This window comes from Pelodiscus sinensis, chromosome 3, assembly GCF_052426305.1.
Source record: "Pelodiscus sinensis isolate ZL-2025 chromosome 3, ASM5242630v1, whole genome shotgun sequence".
Taxonomy (NCBI): Eukaryota; Metazoa; Chordata; order Testudines; family Trionychidae; genus Pelodiscus; species Pelodiscus sinensis.
Window position 1 is genome coordinate 1,650,916 of NC_143054.1, and position 20,005 is coordinate 1,670,920.

General features: G+C 45.6%; 1 protein-coding gene across 13 annotated transcripts in view; it reads left to right on the plus strand.

The window, feature by feature from the left end:
- DTNB (dystrobrevin beta) overlaps positions 1 to 20,005 on the plus strand; it is a 321,996-nt gene that overhangs the window by 109,307 nt on the left and 192,684 nt on the right. For all 13 annotated transcript variants that reach the window (XM_075923216.2, XM_075923210.2, XM_075923214.2 and 10 more), the window contains one exon: positions 5,866 to 5,990. In XM_075923216.2, the coding sequence (XP_075779331.1) occupies positions 5,866 to 5,990 (125 nt within the window). The remainder of the gene's footprint in view (positions 1 to 5,865; positions 5,991 to 20,005) is intronic.

Below are 20,005 nucleotides of genomic sequence, written 5' to 3' on the forward strand. Positions count from 1 at the left end.
GGTTGGGAACCTGAGGTGCATAGTTGCAACACTCACGCTATAGGAACTCTTGTATATTTACAAATACAATTTAATATATTTAACCCAGTCACTAACACCCCACCTTCTCCACAAAATAGATAGGGAATGTACATCCATATACTCATGCCATTCCTTCTAGCACAACCTGAAGTGTTAGTCATCGTCTTCACCATCACCCATCGTCCCCAGTGACCAGCGTTCTGGCACCTCCCAAGAACATCGCCTGTCGCTTTCGTAGTATGTTACGCTGATGTTGCTATGTTTGAGACATATTCAGGAGGGGATCTTATAGACTAACAGATTTATTGGAGCATAAACTTTTGTGGCAAAGACCCACTTTGTCTTTGCCCACGAAAGCTTATGCTCCAATAAATATGTTAGTCTGTAAGGTGCCATAGGACTTCTCGTTGTTTATGCAGATTCAGACTAACACGGCTACCCCTCTGATACTTGTCAGGAGGGGATGTTTCATTTACCATAATTTGTATTTCCTCTCCTTTCTAATGGTGAAATTTCTTTTCTATAAATCAGTACATCATTGATCTTAACAAACTGCCATATTTGATGATAAATTACCATGGCCCTTTTTGTAGTTATGTATCACATTTGTTATTTCTGCCCTACCCAGTTAGTTGGTCTGGTCTTAACTGCTTATTTTGGGTTTTTCCAAGTAGTGGTGAACATGTTAAGTTTGAGGGTATTCTTGGAAGCTTCTATGCCATTGCTTTATCTAAGTGAAAAGTCCTGAATATATGCACGTTGATTTTGCTATCTCTGCAAAAGGTCCCAAATATAGATACATTGACCTTGCATCTAGTTGAATAAGTCTACTCGCTTTGTCTTAGCTTAACATGCAGGATGCCTGAAAGTCCTTTGTATTACCGCCAAACTACTTGAATATAAACCTACTGCAACCCATTATAATAAACATATAATCAAAACCACAGGGAAATAATGCATCTTTAAGCATATATATATAATATAGGCAAGCAAGCAAGCAGTTTAGCCCTAAAGGCTATAAAATTCATCATAGTGCAACGCAAGCCTAATGAGCTACCAGTCAGTTTCCAAATGCATGGACTCTCTATCGAAAAGATCTTTTTGCCTTCCTTCAATAGTTTGAAGCCAGAAACACAGAAAAGGAGAAACCCTCTGAATCACAATTATTCTTCCCTTTTTAATAGATGGGCACTATATTTGCCTTTTTTCAATTGTCCGGGACCTCCCCCAATCTCCACAGGTTTTCAAAGATAATGGCCAATGGCTCTGCAATCACATCAGCCATCTCCCTCAGTACCCTCGGATGCATTGGATCCGGACCCATGGATTTGTGTATGTCCAATTTTCTTAATAGTTCTTAACCTGTTCTTTCTCCACCGAGGGCTGCCCAACACTTCCCCGTACTGCACTGCCTAGTGCAGTAGTCTGGGAGCTGAACTTGTCTATGAAGACAAAGGCAAGAAAAGCCTTGAGTACTTCAGCTTTTGCTACATCATCTGTCACTGGGAGAGGCATAAGGATCTTGCACAAAAGGGGGATTTTACGCAAAAAGGAAATGTCCACACTGCTTGTTTTTGCGCAAAAACCTCTTGCGCAAAAACAGATTGGAAGAGATTATGTAAATGAAGCATGAGAAAATGCTAATCTGTGTTTCATTTGTATTGCCTCTTCCAGCAAAACATGTAGGCTACATCTAGACTGGCATGATTTTTGCAAATGCTTTTAACGGAAAAGTTTTCTGTTAAAAGCATTTGCGGAAAAGAGACTCTAGATTGGCACGGACACTTTTCCGCACTTTTTGCGGAAAAGCATCCGTGCCAATCTAGACGTGCTTTTCCGCAAAAAATCCCCGATCGCCATTTTAGCCATCGGGGCTTTTTTGCGCAAAACAGTACTGTGCAGTCTACACTGGCCCTCTTGTGCAAATCATTTGCGCAAGAGGGCTTTTGCCCAAACGGGAGCAGCATAGTATTTCCGCAAGAAGCACTGATTTCTTACATGAGATCGTCAGTGCTTTTGCGGAAATTCAAGCGGCCAGTGTAGACAGCTGGCAAGTTTTTCCGCAAAAGCAGCTGATTTTGCGGAAAAACTTGCCAGTCTAGACACAGCTGTAGTGTAGAAATAGCCTTCTTGTTTCCCTTCACATCTCTGAAGCCCAGCACTCAGGTTCCTTGGGCCATGATGCTCAAAGCATCCTTAGGTCTTAATTCCTTTTTGCCTGCATTGTAACCAGGGAACAGGAGGTAGCTGGGTTATGTCGGTGGCCAGAACAGCCTAGAGGCATTAATGCCTTTGAAAACTGTGGGCAGGAAGGAACGGGATCAGGGCAGAGGGGAGGGGAGAGAAGAGCTCTGCAAAGATATGGAGCAGGTTATTCCTTTTCTTTTCTTCTCCCTCCCTGTGGTTTGAAGCATCTCCCATCCCTTGCCTTCACAGTGCCAAAAGGCTGCTGCTGACCCCATTCTGGTGTGAACCCTGGCAGAAATTGGGGGGTGACCATGTGTACCCTCCAGGTGTTGCCACGGGAAGGTGCAATTCCAGGTACCATGAGAGGCAGGTCCATCCCATGGGCCCAGCCAGGCATGGGGGGTGGAGAGCACCAGGCAGGGACGATTGGGTTGTTGGGTCGCACTGCCTCCTTGCCCCCGGGAGAGAAAGGTAGGTATTTAGGAATGTATGTTTGTCACCTCTCCCCGTGTCTGTGTGGGGGTAGGAGTTTGTGTCATCCCTCCCCAAGCGAACCCGAAGCCTCAAAGATAGGAGGGTAAATAAAAAAAACTTTGCAGCATTTCTTTATAATGGGATCTCAGGCAATTTAATGTTCATCTGAATGTGTGTGTGATATTGCTGTTGAGCTCTCTTGTATAAGAGTAATTTTACCAGGTGTCCTATATTCAGTGTAGGGAAATAGGGTCACCGTAGTGTATCGCGTTTCAAAAGTATATCTCAAAAAGTCACTTGAATAGCTGAAATACCATGACAAAGACTGATGACTTTTTGGTATGAACCTGATAGAAAGGTCTAAGTTCACATTTGGGATATTTCTCAAGTTAGCCATCTAATGAATGAATCTACCATCTTTCAAAATTCCAGCTCATTAGGAATGTGGAGATTACTTCAGCCATTTATCCATGTACTGGATCTGAATTAGAATCATAGAATCCTGGCACTTGAAGAGACCTTAGGAGTCATCAAGTCCAGCCCGTTGCCCAAAGCAGGATCAATCCCAACTAAAAAGGGTGTCATAAGGAGGAGGGAGAAAACGTGTTCATCTTAGCCTCTGAGGATAGAACAAGGAGCAATGGGCTTAAACTGCAGCAAGGAAGGTTTAGGTTGGACATTAGGAAAAAGTTCCTAACTGTCAGGGTGGTTAAACACTGAAATAAATTGCCCAGGGAGGTTGTGGAATCCCCATCTGTGGAGATATTTAAGAGCAGGTTAGATAACTGTCTATCAGGGATGGTCTAGACAGTATTTGGTCCTGCCATGAGGACAGGGGACTGGACTCGATGACCTCTCGAAGTCCCTTCCAGTCCTAGTATTCTATGATTCTATGATTATAAATCATCCCAGCCAGGGCTTTGTCAAGCAGGCACTAAAAAACCTTTAGGGATGGAGATTCCACCATCTCCCTAGGTAACCCATTCCAGTGCTTCCCCACCTGCCTAGGGAAATAGCTTTTCCTAACATCCAACCTCAACCTCTCCTCTCTCCGTCCTCTTTGGAACCCCCCTTCAGGGAGTTGAAGGCTGTTATTAAATCCCCCCTTACTCTTCTCCTCTGCAAACTAAACAAGCCCAAATCCTTCAGCCTCTCCTTGTAGGTCATGTGCTCCAGCCCCCTCAACATTTTGGTTGCCCTCCACTGGACCCTCTCCAATGCATCCACATCCTTTGTATAGTGGGGGGCCCAGAACTGGACGCAATATGCCAGATGTGGCCTCACAAGTGCCAAATAAAGAGGAATAATCACTTCTCTAGATCTGCTGGAAATGCACCCCAGTACGCCATCAGCTTTCTTAGCTACAAGGGCACCCTGGTGACTCATATCCAGCTTCTCATCCAGGCTACGTCTAGACTGCATCCCTCTGTCGACAGAGGGATGCAAATCAGGCACGTTGAAATTGCTAATGAAGCAGGGATTTAAATATCCCACGCTTCATTAGCATAAACATGGCCACCACTTTTTTTTTAAACAGAGCTTTTTTTAAAAAAAACCCCAAAAACCAAAAAACGGCAGTCTAGACGTGGATCTGTCGAAAATAAACCCTCATTTTTTTAGGAATACAGGATCTGTCGAAAAAGGGTTTATTTTCGACAGATCCGTGTTTAGATTGCCGTTGTTTTTTTAAAAAGCTCCATTTCAGATAAAGCAGTGGCCATGTTAATGCTAATGAAGTGCGGGATATTTAAATCCCTGCTTCATTAGCAATTTCGACGTGCCTCATCTACATCTCTCTGTCGACAGAGGTGTAGTCTAGACACAGCCCCACTGTAATCCCCAGGTCCTTTTCTGTTGAACTGCTGCTTAGCCAGTCCATCCCCAGACTGTAACAGTGCTTGGGATTCTTCTGTCCCAAGGACAAAACTCTGCACTTGGGCTTGTTGAACCTCATCAGATTGTACTAGAAGTGTGACTTTGTACTAATCAGCTTGAAATGGTATTTAAACAAAGATAAACTATATATTTGAGAGAACCTGTGTTTGTCTGTCCATCCATATGTCTCTGAGTCTGTTTGTTCAAGAGCAGTTGCCTAGGCCGCCAAGTTAAATGTGGTGCCAAATGGTGGCGTAATATCATTGAGGGGTTTGGAGTTGGGGGCACCGATTGCATTGTTCACCTAGGGCACCAGTTGCTGGCAGCTAGTCTAGGGCCGCCCCTGATGGTAAGAGCTTGGCCAACAAATTTGGGATGCAGCTTCCTCTTATAACTTAAAGCAAACTAAGGTTTTGGTTGTGCCAGGACAAGTGGGTGTGCCTGTAAAAGGATGGGTTTGTTAGTGGGGACAGTTAGGTAATGTCTACACTGGCGGGTTGTTACGTCATAGATATGCAAATGAGGCTAAGCATGGAATATCACCGAGCCTCATTTGCATACCTAGTGAGCCGCCATTTTTGCGGAAGTGGCTCTTGTGCTAGAAAGAGCTGTCTACACTGCCCTTTCTTGTGCAAGAAAAACCCTCTTGTGCAATGCCGCTACACTGATTACTTTCAGGAATAATGGCATTGCGCAAGAGGGGGCAGTGTAGACAGCTCCTTCTAACGCAAGAGCCTCTTCCGCAAAAATGGTGGCTCATTAGGTATGCAAATGAGGCATGGCGATATTCCACGCTTAGCCTCATTTCCAAACTTCTGGCGTAACAGCCCGCCAGTGTAGACATAGCCTTATAGTGTCTGATAACCACCGGGAGCAATACGGGGCCCAAGATGGGAACTGGGACAGCTATAATCCCATTGGGCCAGCAGGAGGCAGAGGTGGAGAAAGGGACAGCTATCTAGTGTCTGTCTATCCCAGCTGCGGGACAAGCACCCTTCTCCCGCTGTGCCTGCTGCAGCTGTAACAGCCATGAACAAATGCTTTTCACCTGGCCCCAAGCTGTTTTGGCGAGAGAGGGCAGGGGTTGTCCTCTCTCGCCAGGGCAGCTTGCATACTGACTCCCTCAGCTCCACCCCAGAGCAATGATTAAATTGAAGAAAAATAAAACGTATTTCAGTTAAGGGCTTGAGTAACGCCAGGTAAATTCTCTAGTTTTCTATATTTTCTAATGCTGGATATTTTTAAACGTCTATGCTCTTTCCTTGTCGAGGTTGAACTACTCATTGTTTGACTTTCTTTCAAAAACAGAAATCGCCTGCAAAGAAGCTGAGCCATGCAATTAGTAAATCTCTCGGTTGTGTGCCCACTAGAGAGCCACCTCATCCAGTATTCCCAGAACTGCCAGAGAAGCCACTTGATCTAGCTCATATCGTGTGAGTATCCATTTGTATGTATCTTTCCCTTAACCACAAACTAAGTCAATAACAATCAGCTGTTCATGGATATGTTTGAGGGCAAAATTTGGGGGGTTTAGTTCCATTTGGATTGACCATTGAGTTTTTAAGAGGGGTGGTTTTGTAAGTCAGAAAGGATCCACTAAACATATTTATTATTTCACATGCGTTCTCTCAAAATATGTTAAATAAGTAAATCAGTATTCTGTCAGCAGAAGAATGACTGACACATAGGCTATGTCTACACTCGCGGCTTCTTACGCAAGTATGGCTGTTCTTGCACAAGAATCCACAGAGCATCCACGCTGCCTGCCCGCTCTTGCGCAAGGAAATTTACAGTACGGCGTGGTAAGAGAGGGCTTCTTGCGCAAGAGCTATGCTCTTTTTTAACAGGTGTAAGCCCTCTTGCGCAGGAGCTCTTGCACAAGAGGGCAGTGCGGACGCTCGGCAGGGATTTCTTGCACAAGAAAGCCCTATGTCTAAAATGGCCATCGGAGCTTTCTTACGCAAGAAAGCGTCCACACTGCTATGGGCGCTCTTGCGCAAAAGCACAGCTTGTACATGGCAGAGTGGATGACTTCTTGCGCAAGACTTCTTGCAGAAGAACCCTTGCGCAAGATGTTCTTGAGCAAGAAGCCGCCAGTGTAGACATAGCCATAATGTATAGGGAAAGGGTATGTTTGTTTACAGTAAATATAGTTTCTGGGTTTTATCCATATATTTTCTTCTACCTGTGCTTGTTTATGTAGAATACAGTTTGGCAAAGTATAGACAATCCTCAGTGCTCACTCACTTGAATAGGAGTTGAGCTACTTACTGCTGTATTAGTTCAGGTCCCATCTTTCTTTATTTTGCTTTGCATTAAACTGCATAAACAAAGCTGTCATTTAAAGGCTGTAGCCATTTCTGAATTTGTATTTTATAGGGTACTCTTGAAATATTTGTTGGTGGTTGTTGATCGCAGGCCTGATGTAAAACTGTCTGTGGCTTGCCAAGGACCTTGACTTGACAAATTATTTGTCTTGCTGATTGGTCTCCTATGCTTTTCTGTCTAGTGGAGTTATCTCTGTGGTTTCAGTGTGGCTTTCCTGTGACTATGGCAGAGTGGTTTTACCAGAGAGACACTAATATTGTTACCATTTGGACATATCTGCAATTAATCTGGTAGCACAATTTACCAATAGTTGCAGTGGGTTCTTCAGAACTGTACATTTTTAAATCTAGATGGAATGTTTTTCTAAAAATATGCTCTAGTTCAAATGGGATTTAATTCAGGAAAGTCATCAGTCCTATGTTATGCAGGAAGTGTTAGATGTTCTTTCTGGCCTGACGGCCTATAAATCTTTAAGAACTGACTCAATCTTTAGCTAGGATCAGGATCCTACAAATCACGTAGGCAAAGCAGAACTTTTAAACTCCTCAAGTCAAATATCATATTTTTGAATTTATCTCAATTCCTGTTTTAAATTCAGGGACATGATGTTTTAAAAACATACACGCACTCTCCTTATCTTTAATTTTCTTGCTACTGTCTTTATTCAAGTCATATAGAAAGTGATCTATATTTTGATAAAATATATCGAAAGGATAGAGCAGGCTGGGTGGGTGGCAGAGTGGCACTATATGTGAAAGATAATGTAAATCAAATGAAATAAAAATATTAAATGAATCAACATGTTCAATAGAATCGCTATGGATAGTAATTCCATGCTCCAATAATAAGAAATTAGCAGTAGCGATATATTACCGACCACCTAACCAGGACAGTGATACTGACATTGAAATGCTGAGGGAGATTAGAGAGGCTACCAAAATAAAGAACTCTCTAATAATGGGGGATTTTAATTATCCCCATATTGACTGAATATATTCCACCTCAGGAAGAGAAGCAGAGATAAAATTTCTCAATGGCTTAAATGACTGCTTCTTAGAGCAGCTGGTGCAGGAACCCACAAGGGAACAGGCAATTCTCGACTTAGTCCTGAGTGGAGTGCAGGATCAGGTCCAGGAAATAACTGTTACAGGACCGCTTGGGAATAGTGACCATAATATAATAACATTCAACATTCCTGTGGTGGGAAGAACACCTCAGCAGTCCAGCACCCTGGCATTTAATTTCAAAAAGGGGAATTACACAAAAATGAGGAGGTTAGTTAAACAGAAATTAAAAGGCAAAGTGACTAGAGCCAAATCCGTGAAAGCTGCATGGAAACTTTTCAAAGACACCATAATAGAGGCCCAACTTAAATGTATACCCCAAATTAAAAAACATAGCAAGAGACCTAAAAAAGTGTCACCGTGGCTTAACCACCATGTAAAAGAAGCAGTGAGGGACAAAAAGGTATCTTTTAAGAAGTGGAAGTCCAATCCTAGTGAGATAAATAGAAAGGAACATAAACACTGTCAAATCAAGTGTAAAAATGTAATAAGAAAAGCAAAAAAAGATTTTGAGGAACAGCTAGCCAAAAACTCAAAAAGAAATAACAAAATGTTTTTTAAGTACATTAGAAGCAGGAAGCCTGCTAAAAAACCTGTGGGTCCCCTAGATGATCGAGCTATAAAAGGAGCAATCAAGGATGATAAAGCCATTGCGGAGAAACTAAATGATTTCTTTGCTTCAGTCTTCACGGCTGAGGATGTTGGGGAGATTCCCGAATCTGCACCGTCCTTTGTGGGTGATGAATCTGAGGAACTGTCCCGGATTGAAGTGTCATTAGAGGAGGTTTTGGAACAAATAGAAAAACTTAACAAATCTCCGGGACCGGATGGCATTCATCCAAGGGTTCTAAAAGAACTCAAATGGGAAATTGCTGAGCTATTATCTGTAGTTTGTAACCTATTCTTTAAATCAGCTTCTGTATCTAATGACTGGAAGGTAGCCAACGTGACACCAATATTTGAAAAGGGCTCTAGAGACGATCCTGGCAATTACAGATGGGTAAGTCTAACTTCAGTACCGGGCAAATTAGTCGAAACAATAGTAAAGAATAAAATTGTGAAGCATGTAGAAGAACATAATTTGTTGGACAAAAGTCAACATGGTTTCTGTAAAGGGAAATCCTGTCTTACTAATCTATTAGAGTTCTTTGAAGGGGTTAACAAACATGCGGACAAGGGGGATCCAGTAGATATAGTATACTTAAATTTTCAGAAAGCCTTTGACAAGATCCCTCACCAAAAGCTCTTGTATAAATTACAATGGCCATGGGATAAGAGGGAAGGTCCTTTCTTGGATTGAGAACTAGTTAAAAGTCAGGAAACAAAGGGTAGGAATAAATGGTAAATTTTCAGAATGGAGAGGGGTAACTAGTGGTGTTCCCAAAGGGTCAGTCCTGAGACCAATCCTTTTCAACTTATTCATAAATGATCTGGAGAAAGGGGTAAGCAGTGAGGTGGTAAAGTTTGCGGATGATACCAAACTGTTTAGGACAGCCAAGACGGAAGCAGACTGTGAGGGACTCCAAGAAGATCTCACCAAACTGGGTGATTGGGCAACAAAATGGCAAATTAAATTTAATGTAGATAAGTGGAAAGTAATGCACATAGGGAAAAATAACCCCAACTATAGGTACAGTATGATGGGGGCTAATTTGGCTATGAGAAATCAGGAAAGAGATCTTGGAGTCATCGTGGACAGTTCTCTGAAAACTTCCACACAGTGTGCAGCGGCAGTCAAAAAGGCAAACAGGATACTAGGAATTATTAAGAAAGGGATAGAAAATAAGACACAGAATATCTTACTGCCCCTGTATAAAACTATGGTACGCCCACATCTTGAATAGTGTGTATAGGTGTGGTCTCCTCACCTCAAAAAAGATATTTTGGCCTTGGAAAGGGTTCAGAAAAGGACAACTAAAATGATTAGGGATTTGGAACGGGTCCCATATGAGGAGATGTTAAAGCGACTGGGACTCTTCAGTTTAGAAAAGAGGAGACTGAGGGGGGATATGATAGAGGTCTATAAAATCATGAGTGGTGTGGAGAAGGCGGATAAAGAAAAGTTATTTATTAGTTCCCATAATAGAAGAACTAGAGGACACCAAATGAAATTAACGGGTAGCAGGTTTAAAACTCATAAAAGAAAGTTCTTCTTCACACAGCGTGTAGTCAACCTGTGGAACTCCTTTCCAGAGGAGGCTCATAGACTTTAAGGTCAGAAGGGACCATTATGATCATCTAGTATGACCCCCTGCACAGTGCAGGCCACAGAATCTCACCCAGCCCTCTTATAATAATCCTTTCACCTATATCTCAGATATTGAAGCCTTCAAATACTTTGAAGGCCCCAAGATGCAGAGAATCCTCCAGCTGTGATCTGTGCCCTATGCTACAGAGGAAGGCGAAAAACCTCCAGGGTCTCTGTCAATCTACCCTGGAGGAAAATTCCTTCCCGACCCCAAATATGGCGATTAGCTAAACCCTGAGCATGTGGGCAAGATGCACCAGCCAGACACCCAGAAAGCTCTCTATAGTAACTCCTGTCATCCCTCCATTGACCTATTTCCCACTCGTAATGAATGGTCAATTAGTTATCAAGATCATGTTCTCATCAAACCATCCCCTTATCATAGAATCATAGAACTGGAAGAGACACCAGAAGGTCGTCAAGTCCAGCCCCCTGCTCTAGGCAGGACCAATCCCATCTAAATCAACCCGGCCAGGGCTTTGTCAAGCTGAGACTTAAACACCTCTAGGGATGGAGACTCCACTACTTCCCTAGATAACCCATTCCAGTGCTTCCCTACCCTCCTAGTGAAATAGTTTTTCCTAATATCCAACCTGGACCTCTCCCACCACAACTTGAGACCATTGCTTCTTGTTTTGCCATCTGTCACTACTGAGAACAGCCTCTCTCCATCCTCTTTGGAACCTCCCTTCAGGAAGTTGAAGGCTGCTCTCAAATCCCCCCTCACTCTTCGCTTCTGCAGACTAAACAGACCCAAGTCCCTCAGCCTCTCCTCATAAGTCATATGCTCTAGCCCCCTAATCATTTTGGTTGCCCTCCACTGGACCCTCTGCAGTGCGTCCGCATCCTTTTTGTAGTGGGGGGCCCAGAACTGGAAACAATACTCCAGATGTGGCCTCACCAAAGCCGAATAAAGGGGAATAATGACATCTCTGGATCTGCTGGCAATGCTCCTCTTAATGCAAGCTAATATGCTATTAGCCTTCTTGGCTACAAGGGCACACTGTTGACTCATATCCAGCTTCTCATCCACTGTAACCCTCTGGTCCTTTTCTGCAGAACTACTACTTACAAGCTGGGGACCAACCGGTTAACTATGCTTGGGATTCTTCCGTCCCAAGTGCAGGACTCTACACTTGTGCTTGTTGAACCTCATCAGATTTCTAGTGGCCCAATCCTCCAATTTGTCTAAGTCACTCTGGACCCTATCTCTGTCCTTAAGCGTATCTACCTCTCCCCCAGCTTAGTGTCATCTGCAAACTTGCTGAGGGTGTAATCCATCCCCTCATCCAGGTCATTAATAAAGATATTGAACAAAACCGGCCCTAGAACCGAACCTTGGGGCACTCCGCTAGAAACCGACTGCCATCCTGACATTGAACCGTTGATCACTACTCGCTGGGCCCAGCCTTCTAGCCATCTTTCTATCCATCTTACCGTCCATTTATCCAATCCACATTCCCTTAACTTGCTGGCAAGAATATTGTGGGAGACCGTATCAAAAGCCTTGCTAAAGTCAAGGTATATAACATCTACTGACTTTCCCATGTCCACTGAGCCAGTTACCTCATCATAGAAGCTAATTAGGTTGGTCAGGCATGACTTGCCCTTTGTGAATCCATGCTGACTATTCCTAATCACTTTCTTCTCATCCAAGTGACTCAAAATGGATTCCTTAAGGACCCCTTCCATGATTTTTCCAAGAACTGAGGTAAGACTGACTGGCCTATAGTTCCCTGGATCGTCCTTCTTCCCTTTTTTGAAGATGGGCACTATATTTGCCTTTTTCCAATCATCTGGGATTTCTCCCGATCGCCACAACTTTTCAAAGATAATAGCCAAAGGCTCCTCAATGACAATTGCCAACTCCCTCAGTACCCTCGGGTGCATTAAGTCCGGACCCATGGATTTGTGTACATTTAGCTTTTCTAAATAGTTCCTAACCTGTTCTTTACCCACCAAGGGCTGTTCATCTTCTTCCCATCTTGTGTCACTTAGCGCAGAAGTCCAGGAGCCGACCTTGTCTGAGAATAGAGGCAAAGAGAGCATTGAGTACTTCAGCTTTCCCCACATCATCTGTCACTAGGTTACCTCCTTCATCCATAAGGGGCTGCACACCCTCTCTGACCACCTTCTTCTTGTTAACATGCCTGTAGAAACCTTTCTTGTTATCCTTCACATCCTTAGCCAGTCACAATTCCATTTGCGCTTTCGCCTTCCTGATAACCCCCCCGGCATTCTCGAGCTATACATTTAAACTCCTCCCTAGTCATTTGTCCAAGTTTCCACTTTTTGTAAGCTTCCTTTTTGTGCTTAAGTTCACCAAGGATTTCCCCTGTAAGCCAATCCGGTCTCCTACCATGTTTGCCTCTCTTGCTACGCGTCGGGATGGTTTCTTTCTGTGCCTTCAATAAGGCTTCTTTAAAATACTGCCAGCTGTCCTGGACTCCTTTCCTCTTCATGTTAGCATCCCAGGGGATTCTGCCCATCAGATCTCGGAGGGAGTCAAAATCTGCTTTTTTGAAGTCCAAGGTGTATATTTTACTACTCTCTTTTCTTCCTTTGGTCAGGATCCTGAAATCTACCATCTCATGATCACTGCTTCCCAGGTTGTCACCCACCTCCACTTCCCCTATTAGTTCCTCCCTGTTTGTGAGCAGAAGGTCAAGCTGCGCACGGCCCCTGGTCGGATCCTTTAGCACTTGTGTTAAGAAGTTATCCCCAACATTCTCCAAAAAACGCCCTGGATTGCCTGTGGACTGCCGTATTGGTTTCCCAACAGATGTCAGGGTTATTAAAGTCCCCCACGAAAACCAGGGCCTGCGATCTGGAAGCTTCGCTCAGTTGTCCGAAGAAAGCCTCATCTACCTCATCCACCTGATTCGGTTGCCTGTAGCAGACACCAACCACAACATCACTGCTCTTGTTTGCTCCTTTAAACCTAACCCATAGACTTTCAACAGGTTTTTCTCCCTCTTTATACTGGAGTTCAGAGCAATCGTAGTGATCTCTTACTTATAGTGCAACTCCTCCTCCTTTTCTCCCCTGCCTGTTGTTCCTGAACAGTCTATACCCTTCCATGACAGTGCTCCAATCATGAGAGTCATCCCACCAAGTCTCTGTTATCCCAATTAAATCATATTTCTTGGTCTGGGCCAGGGTCTCCAGTTCTTCCTGTTTGTTGCCCAGGCTTCTCGCATTAGTGTACAAACACTTCAGGTAACCAGTTGATTGCCCTATCTTCTCCTTTTGAAACTGGGGTCCTCCTTTCTTGCTCCTTGCTCTATGAATTTCTTCCCAGTATCCGACTTTCCCACTCCCTTCAGGGTTTTGGTCACCGTCCCCCGACGAACCTAGTTTAAAGCCCTCCTCACTAGGTTTGCAAGCCTGCCCGCGAAGATGCTCCTTCCTCTCTTCGTTAGGTGGATCCCATCTCTTCCTAACAATCCTTGCGCCCGGAACAGAGTCCCATGGTCGAAGAAACCAAAGCCCTCTCTGCGACACCACCTGTCCAACCATGCATTTACATCCTCAATTCGATGATCCCTGCCCAGTCCTTTCCCTTCAACAGGGAGGATGGACGAGAACACCACTTGCGCTCCGAATTCTTGGATCCTTCTTCCCAGCGCTACGTAATCCGCAGTAACCCACTCAAGGTCATTCTTGGCCGTATCATTAGTTCCCACGTGGAGAAGCAGGAAGGGGTAGCGATCCGAAGGTTTGATCAGCTTGGTAAGCCTCTCAGTGACATCCTGAATGCGAGCTCCCAGTAAGCAGCACACCACTCGAGATTCCAGGTCCGGACGACAGAGGGATGGCTCTGTCCCTCTTAGGAGGGAGTCTCCGACCACCACCACCTGTCGTTTTGTTTTGGGGGTGGTGGCCGTGAAACCCACATTTCTAGGACTACGCATCCCATGTCTTCCAGTAGATGGTGTTCCCTTCTGGTTTCTTCCTTGCGAGGTCCCTTCCAAAGCGTTCAGCACTGCAGAGCCTGTGGAGAGAGCTTGAAAGCGATTACTTACCTCTATAGCATCGGGGGATTCCCATGTTGGCCTTTTTCCCCTTCTAGAAGTTACATGCTGCCGGTTCTCTTCTTGGTCACGTACTGCCCTCACTGGCTCCTCTGCCTGCCGTGCTTGAAGGATTAAACACTGCCTTCTATCGAGGAAGTCTTCATCCTCTCTGATCGAACATAGGGTCAACAGTTGGACCTTCAGTCCTCTAATTTTTTCTTCCATAATGTCGACCAGCTTGCACTTCGTGCAGATGAAATCTGTTCTTTCTTCCAGGAGAAAGGCAAACATGGCACACGCTGTGCAGGTGACAGCAGCATACCCATCACCATCCATCGCTGCTGTCCTGTTCGCAAACTCCTTGGTTGCTTGCCCACTGCCTTATAAAGCCCTGGAGTGCCTGAAACCCCTCCCCCTACCAAGGCTCAGCCAATCAGCAGAGGCTTCTAGAATTCAAACTTTAATGAGAAGCCAACAGTTTCCACCTGTTCACAAGCTGTGGAGGCTAGGACTATAACAGAGTTTAAAGAGAAGGTAGATAATTTCATGGAGATTAGGTCTATAAAAGGCTATTAGCCAGGGGATAAAATGGTGTCCCTGGCCTCTGTTTGTCAGAGGCTGGAGAGGGATGGCAGGAGACAAATCGCTTGATCACTGTCTTCGGTCCACCCTCTCTGGGGCACCTGGTGCTGGCCACTGTCGGCAGACAGAATACTGGGTTAGATGGACCTTTGGTTTGACCCAGTATGGCCAGTATGGCCGTTCTTATGTTTCTTAATTTTTATTATTGCAGCTCAAAGGGCCCATGTGATGCTTTTTCTTTCCTGTTTCCTGTGAAAGTTTGGAAAATGCACAGAAATGCTTCTTTTAAAACAGTTCAGATGAACTTTTTGCTATATATAGTCTTCTGCCAATTCAGCTACTCCTCCTCCCGCTCCCCTCCTCCCCCTGCCATGTTAATGGTATATGCTAAGTTTAAAAAGTGCTCAGTGTAACTGAAGGAAGGATAAGGTCTTTTTAGTTGTTTTTTTAGGGCTTTTAAAGTTTTTAAAGACATAAGGAATTTTTTATTTACTAAAGTATCAATGAAGTACTGCTCTACAGCCAAAATGCTTCTGAAATAAATGTAGTCAAACTTTACTAATTCTGGGTCACTAAGAACGAAAATGATGCTTAAAATTGTTGATTGGCTCTAGTTTTCAAGATATGCTATTGGGTCAGCATATAAGACCCTTGACTTGCAAATGGCGGAGGATAAGTGAGTTATAAAGGGAAGGGATCTCAATTTAAACCAGAAATGACTAAAATACATCTTTGACTGGATCTATGAATAAATCTATGACTGGGTTTGGACAGTACTTGCTTTTTAGGCAAAACAATGAATCATGCAATCTGAAACTGGGATTACGTCATACATGATATGAATTGCATCATGTTATTTCTAGAAGTCATGGATGATGCAATCATTATGAAGCTTACATCACTCTGCTGAACAAATTGCCCTATATCGCTCTAGAAATCATACAGTGTCGTGCTCTCTTATTTGTCAGTGTTTGATTTTGCAAAGGGACACATTTTTGTTTAGCCAAAGTGAGCAGAGATTCCTCATACCTGTGTGAACCATGCAGATAACTTCTGCTATGTTTGTGGTGAAGTGACTTTTGCATCACAAAAGCGCAGTATAACCACTACGGTTAAAAAAGCCTATCACCTTTATTTTGGCTGCAAAATTGGAGATCAGGACAAGAGGTGGGCCCCACACATATGCTGCAACACTTGTGCAACAAATCTTCGCCAGTGGTTGAACAGGAAACGGAAATCTATGCCTTTTGCAGTGCCAACGATTTGGAGAGAGCCAACAGATCATACCAGCAATTGTTACTTCTTCATGGTGCCTCCAGTTGGGAAAGGTGTGTCAAAGAAGAAAAAGTGGACTGTGCATTATCCAAACATTCCATGAGCTATACGCCCAGTACCCTTCGGAGAAGGACTGCCGGTTCCTGATGCACCAGTATCATTCTCACTTGAGTCAGAGGAGGAAGAGGAAGAGGATTAAACTTCTGGTCCTGAACCATCAATGTCACAGGACCCACATTTTCTCCCATCCTCCTCCTCTGATCCACACCTCATAATACAAGGTGAACTGAATGACCTAGTCAGGGATTTGGAACTACCCAAGAGTAACGCAGAGCTGTTGGGCTCCAGACTACAGCAGTGGAATCTCCTGGCAGGTGATGTTAGGGTTTCCATGTTCCATGACTGTCAAAAGGATCTTGTCCCATTCTTCTTAATGGAAGGTGATCTTGTAGCCTGCAACAACATCGATGGTGTGATGGCAGCCCTCAACATCATTCACGATCCAGATGAGTGGAGACTGTTCATTGATTCATCGAAGACGAGTCTTAAAGCGGTTTTGCTGCATAATGGCAATGTTTTGCCATCAATTCCAGTTGGTCACGCAGTCCATATGAAGAAAACCTGTGACAACATGAAACAATTTTTGAGGTGCATAAACTATGACCAACATCAGTGGCAGCTTTGTGGCGATTTGAAGGTTGTTGCTCTCTTGCTTAGTCTGCAAACTGGATACACAAAGTACTGCTATTCTTCTTCGAGCAGTGTCCCGTGGGTGCTCCACTGTAGGTGTCGGGCTTATCCCGGCGTTGCAGATCGGAGATCTTTTCTAGCCGTAGTCTGCCGGACTGCGTATGCGCGAAGTGCGGCTCGTGGCTTTTCGCGCCGTTTGAGTGTGGGCGGTCCTGCTCCCGCCAGTTCCTCCTGACTGTCCTCGGCCGCGGATGGACTGACTGCTCTCTCGTGAATTCCTGTTTCACAAAGACAGAGAGAGCTTATGATTAGTCTTTATATATAGTTAAAAGTTATAGTTATAGTTCTTCTTACTTATAGTTAATAGTTCTAGTCGTTTTAAAAAAATTTCTTCAATAATTATACTGTTAATACTCAATGCCAGGGTTTAAGAAGTGTGGCGAATGCTGCGAGGCAATGCCTGCCTCCGACGGCCATTCCCTGTGTATCAGGTGCCTCGGGGAAGGCCACATACCCCAAAAATGTCCCCATTGCTCTAAGCTCACAGCCAGAGCAAGAAGAAGCAGGGACATGCGATTGAAGACCCTCTTATCTGACAAAGCCCTGCAGCCCCAAGCCCAACCAAAGGGGCATACAGAACAAACCAAGAAGACAAAGAGGAGACCATCTCCAGCGCGATCCCTCCCACCTTCACGGACGAGCGTTCGTGACAAGCCAGGGACATCAGCGGCAACTACCGCACGCGCTGCTGTAGAGCCGAAGGACAGCCGGAATAAGTTGGCTCCGAGCCCCTCTATATCGGGCTCCACGGTCTCAGCCGTTCTCGTGGTCTCCAAACTGCCTCCAGTGACCTCCATGGCTTCGAGAACCTCTCCCGGTGTGGGACGCACCCCAGCACCGGGACGCTCCCCGGCACCGACCTGCTCCTCGAAGTGGCCTGCGGCACCAAGCCACTCCTTGGCACAGGGGCGCTCTTCGGCACTAACTCATTCTCTGGCACGATTGCCAGCTCAGAGTCGCTCTTTGCCCCGGGCACATGCGGTGCCTCCAAGACAACCAGCACCGGGACCCTCGGCGCAGAGACGCTCAGTGACACCTGAGCATCTTTCCTCTCCTAGAAGGTCGCCGGCACCGAGTCAATCATCGGTGCCGAGGAGTCCTTCGCCCCCTTGGCAGTTGCGGGCACCGAGACACCGATCACCCGTGAGGCGTTCACCGGCACCGGAGCATCCCTCCCCACCGGCACGTTTGCCAGCACCGGGTCGCCCTTCGGCACTGGACCGATCGTCTTCTTTAGGAAGGCACCCACTGGCACTGGGATGGTCTCCTTCTTTAGGAAGGCACCCACTGGCACTGAGACAGCCTTTCCTCTTTGAGACGTTCTCCAGAACCGAGGCGATCCCCTCCTTCCAAACATCACTCTGGTCCATCACGATTGTCGGTGCCAACACGATCGACACACCCGTTGGTGACACAGAGAACTTCGGCGCCATTTTCTTCAATACCAGTGGAGATAATCCCTCACTTTGTACTGTCCACCCCAACATCCTTTCCACCAGAACAGTTGCTGGCATTACCTACCCACAGATCCAGGAAACTATCTTCTCTGTCACCAAGTCCGGAGTTCTCGCCTGAAGCACGGTCACCATCCCCAGTGTACTCTGGGTACTCCCATACCTGTTATGTTTCTCCACGATCAGGACATTTCTACCACCATGATCGTCGCTCATCCAGTTACAACACCTATTATAGAGAGAGATCACGGTTTCCAAGATCACCTGTGTTTTCGACCCATTCTGACTATTCCAAGAGGTCCCGTCGTTCCACGTCGCCATACTATCACCATAGGGCGTCATCTCATCATCACTGGTCCCCTCAGACACACTCCCATTCCTCTCTCACCCGAGAGCATTCTGCTCCTCCCACATCTTCAAGACCACCAACTCCCTCCGGGTCTCCTTCTCACCTCTTCCCACTCGAGATCCCGAACCTGATCGATCACCTACAGATCAATCTTCATCGTCCCCAGACGATGCAGTTTTTCAAGGTGACACCTCACCCTCGGATGACCTACATCAGTTTCAAGAGCTTTTTAAGAGAGTGGCAGAGAGTCAAAACGTGCAGATGGGGGATGTGCAACAGAAACAACACCACCGCCTCCGTAATATTAAGCAGTCTCACCAGCCCAAGATCTTGTTGCCGTTAGACGCAGCTATTCTTGAAATAGCTGACGATATTTGGCAGCTGCCTGCATCCGTCCTGCCCACGACAAAAAGGTGGATAAAAAGTATTTCGTCCCCACTAAGGGTATGGAATTCCTTTTTACTCATCCACAGCCCAATTCGTTGGTTGTGGATGCAGTACAACAAAAAGCAAAGATGCCTCAATATAAGCCTACTGCCGCAGACAGGGATAGTAAGCGCCTTGACTTATTTGGGCGCAAAGTATATTCTTCCGCAACACTCACTCTGCGTATGGCCAACTATTCAGCACTGTTGGCGAATCACAATTTTGACAATTACGCCAAACTTGTACCGCTGCTTCAGCACCTTCCATAGGCCAAACGAGACATCTTGAAGACGGTAATACAAGAGTGCTACGCAGCCTCTAGAACAGCTCTACATATTGCCCTGGATACAGCCGACACTGCAGCGCGCACGACTGCTACATCAGTCGTTATGTGCAGAGCATCTTGGCTGCAGCAGTCGTCTGCCCCCAAGGACCTTTTATCAAAAGTCGAGGATTTACCCTTTGAGAGACAGAATCTCTTCTTCGATAAGACTGACCAACTCCTCCACTCGGGGAAAGATTCCAGGACCACTTTAAAAACGTTGGGCATGTACACGCCTCCGTACCGTAGTAAACCATACACCCCCTACCAAAGGCAAAGACCCCCTCTGCGGCAACCTCCTCCATATATAGGCCACACGAACAACAAAGGGGTAGACAACGTCAACAGCGAAGACGTCCACCACCCAAAGCATCTTCCCAACAGGGTAATAGACAGCAGGTTTGACATGCCAGTCAAGGGATTGAGACCCATTCCTACTATTACCAGTCTGAGTGCTACAAAGGCGATCTTCCACCACCAACTGGCCGCGTGCCTGGGGCCGGTGCCGCCCCCCCCATTTGCTGCGTGCCCGGGGCCGGCGCCCCCTCCAAGCATCGCGCGCCCAGAGCACGGGTGGCCAATTCGTGGCGCTCCCAGGGCCAGTGCTCACCGTGCGCCATGCACCTGGGTCCAG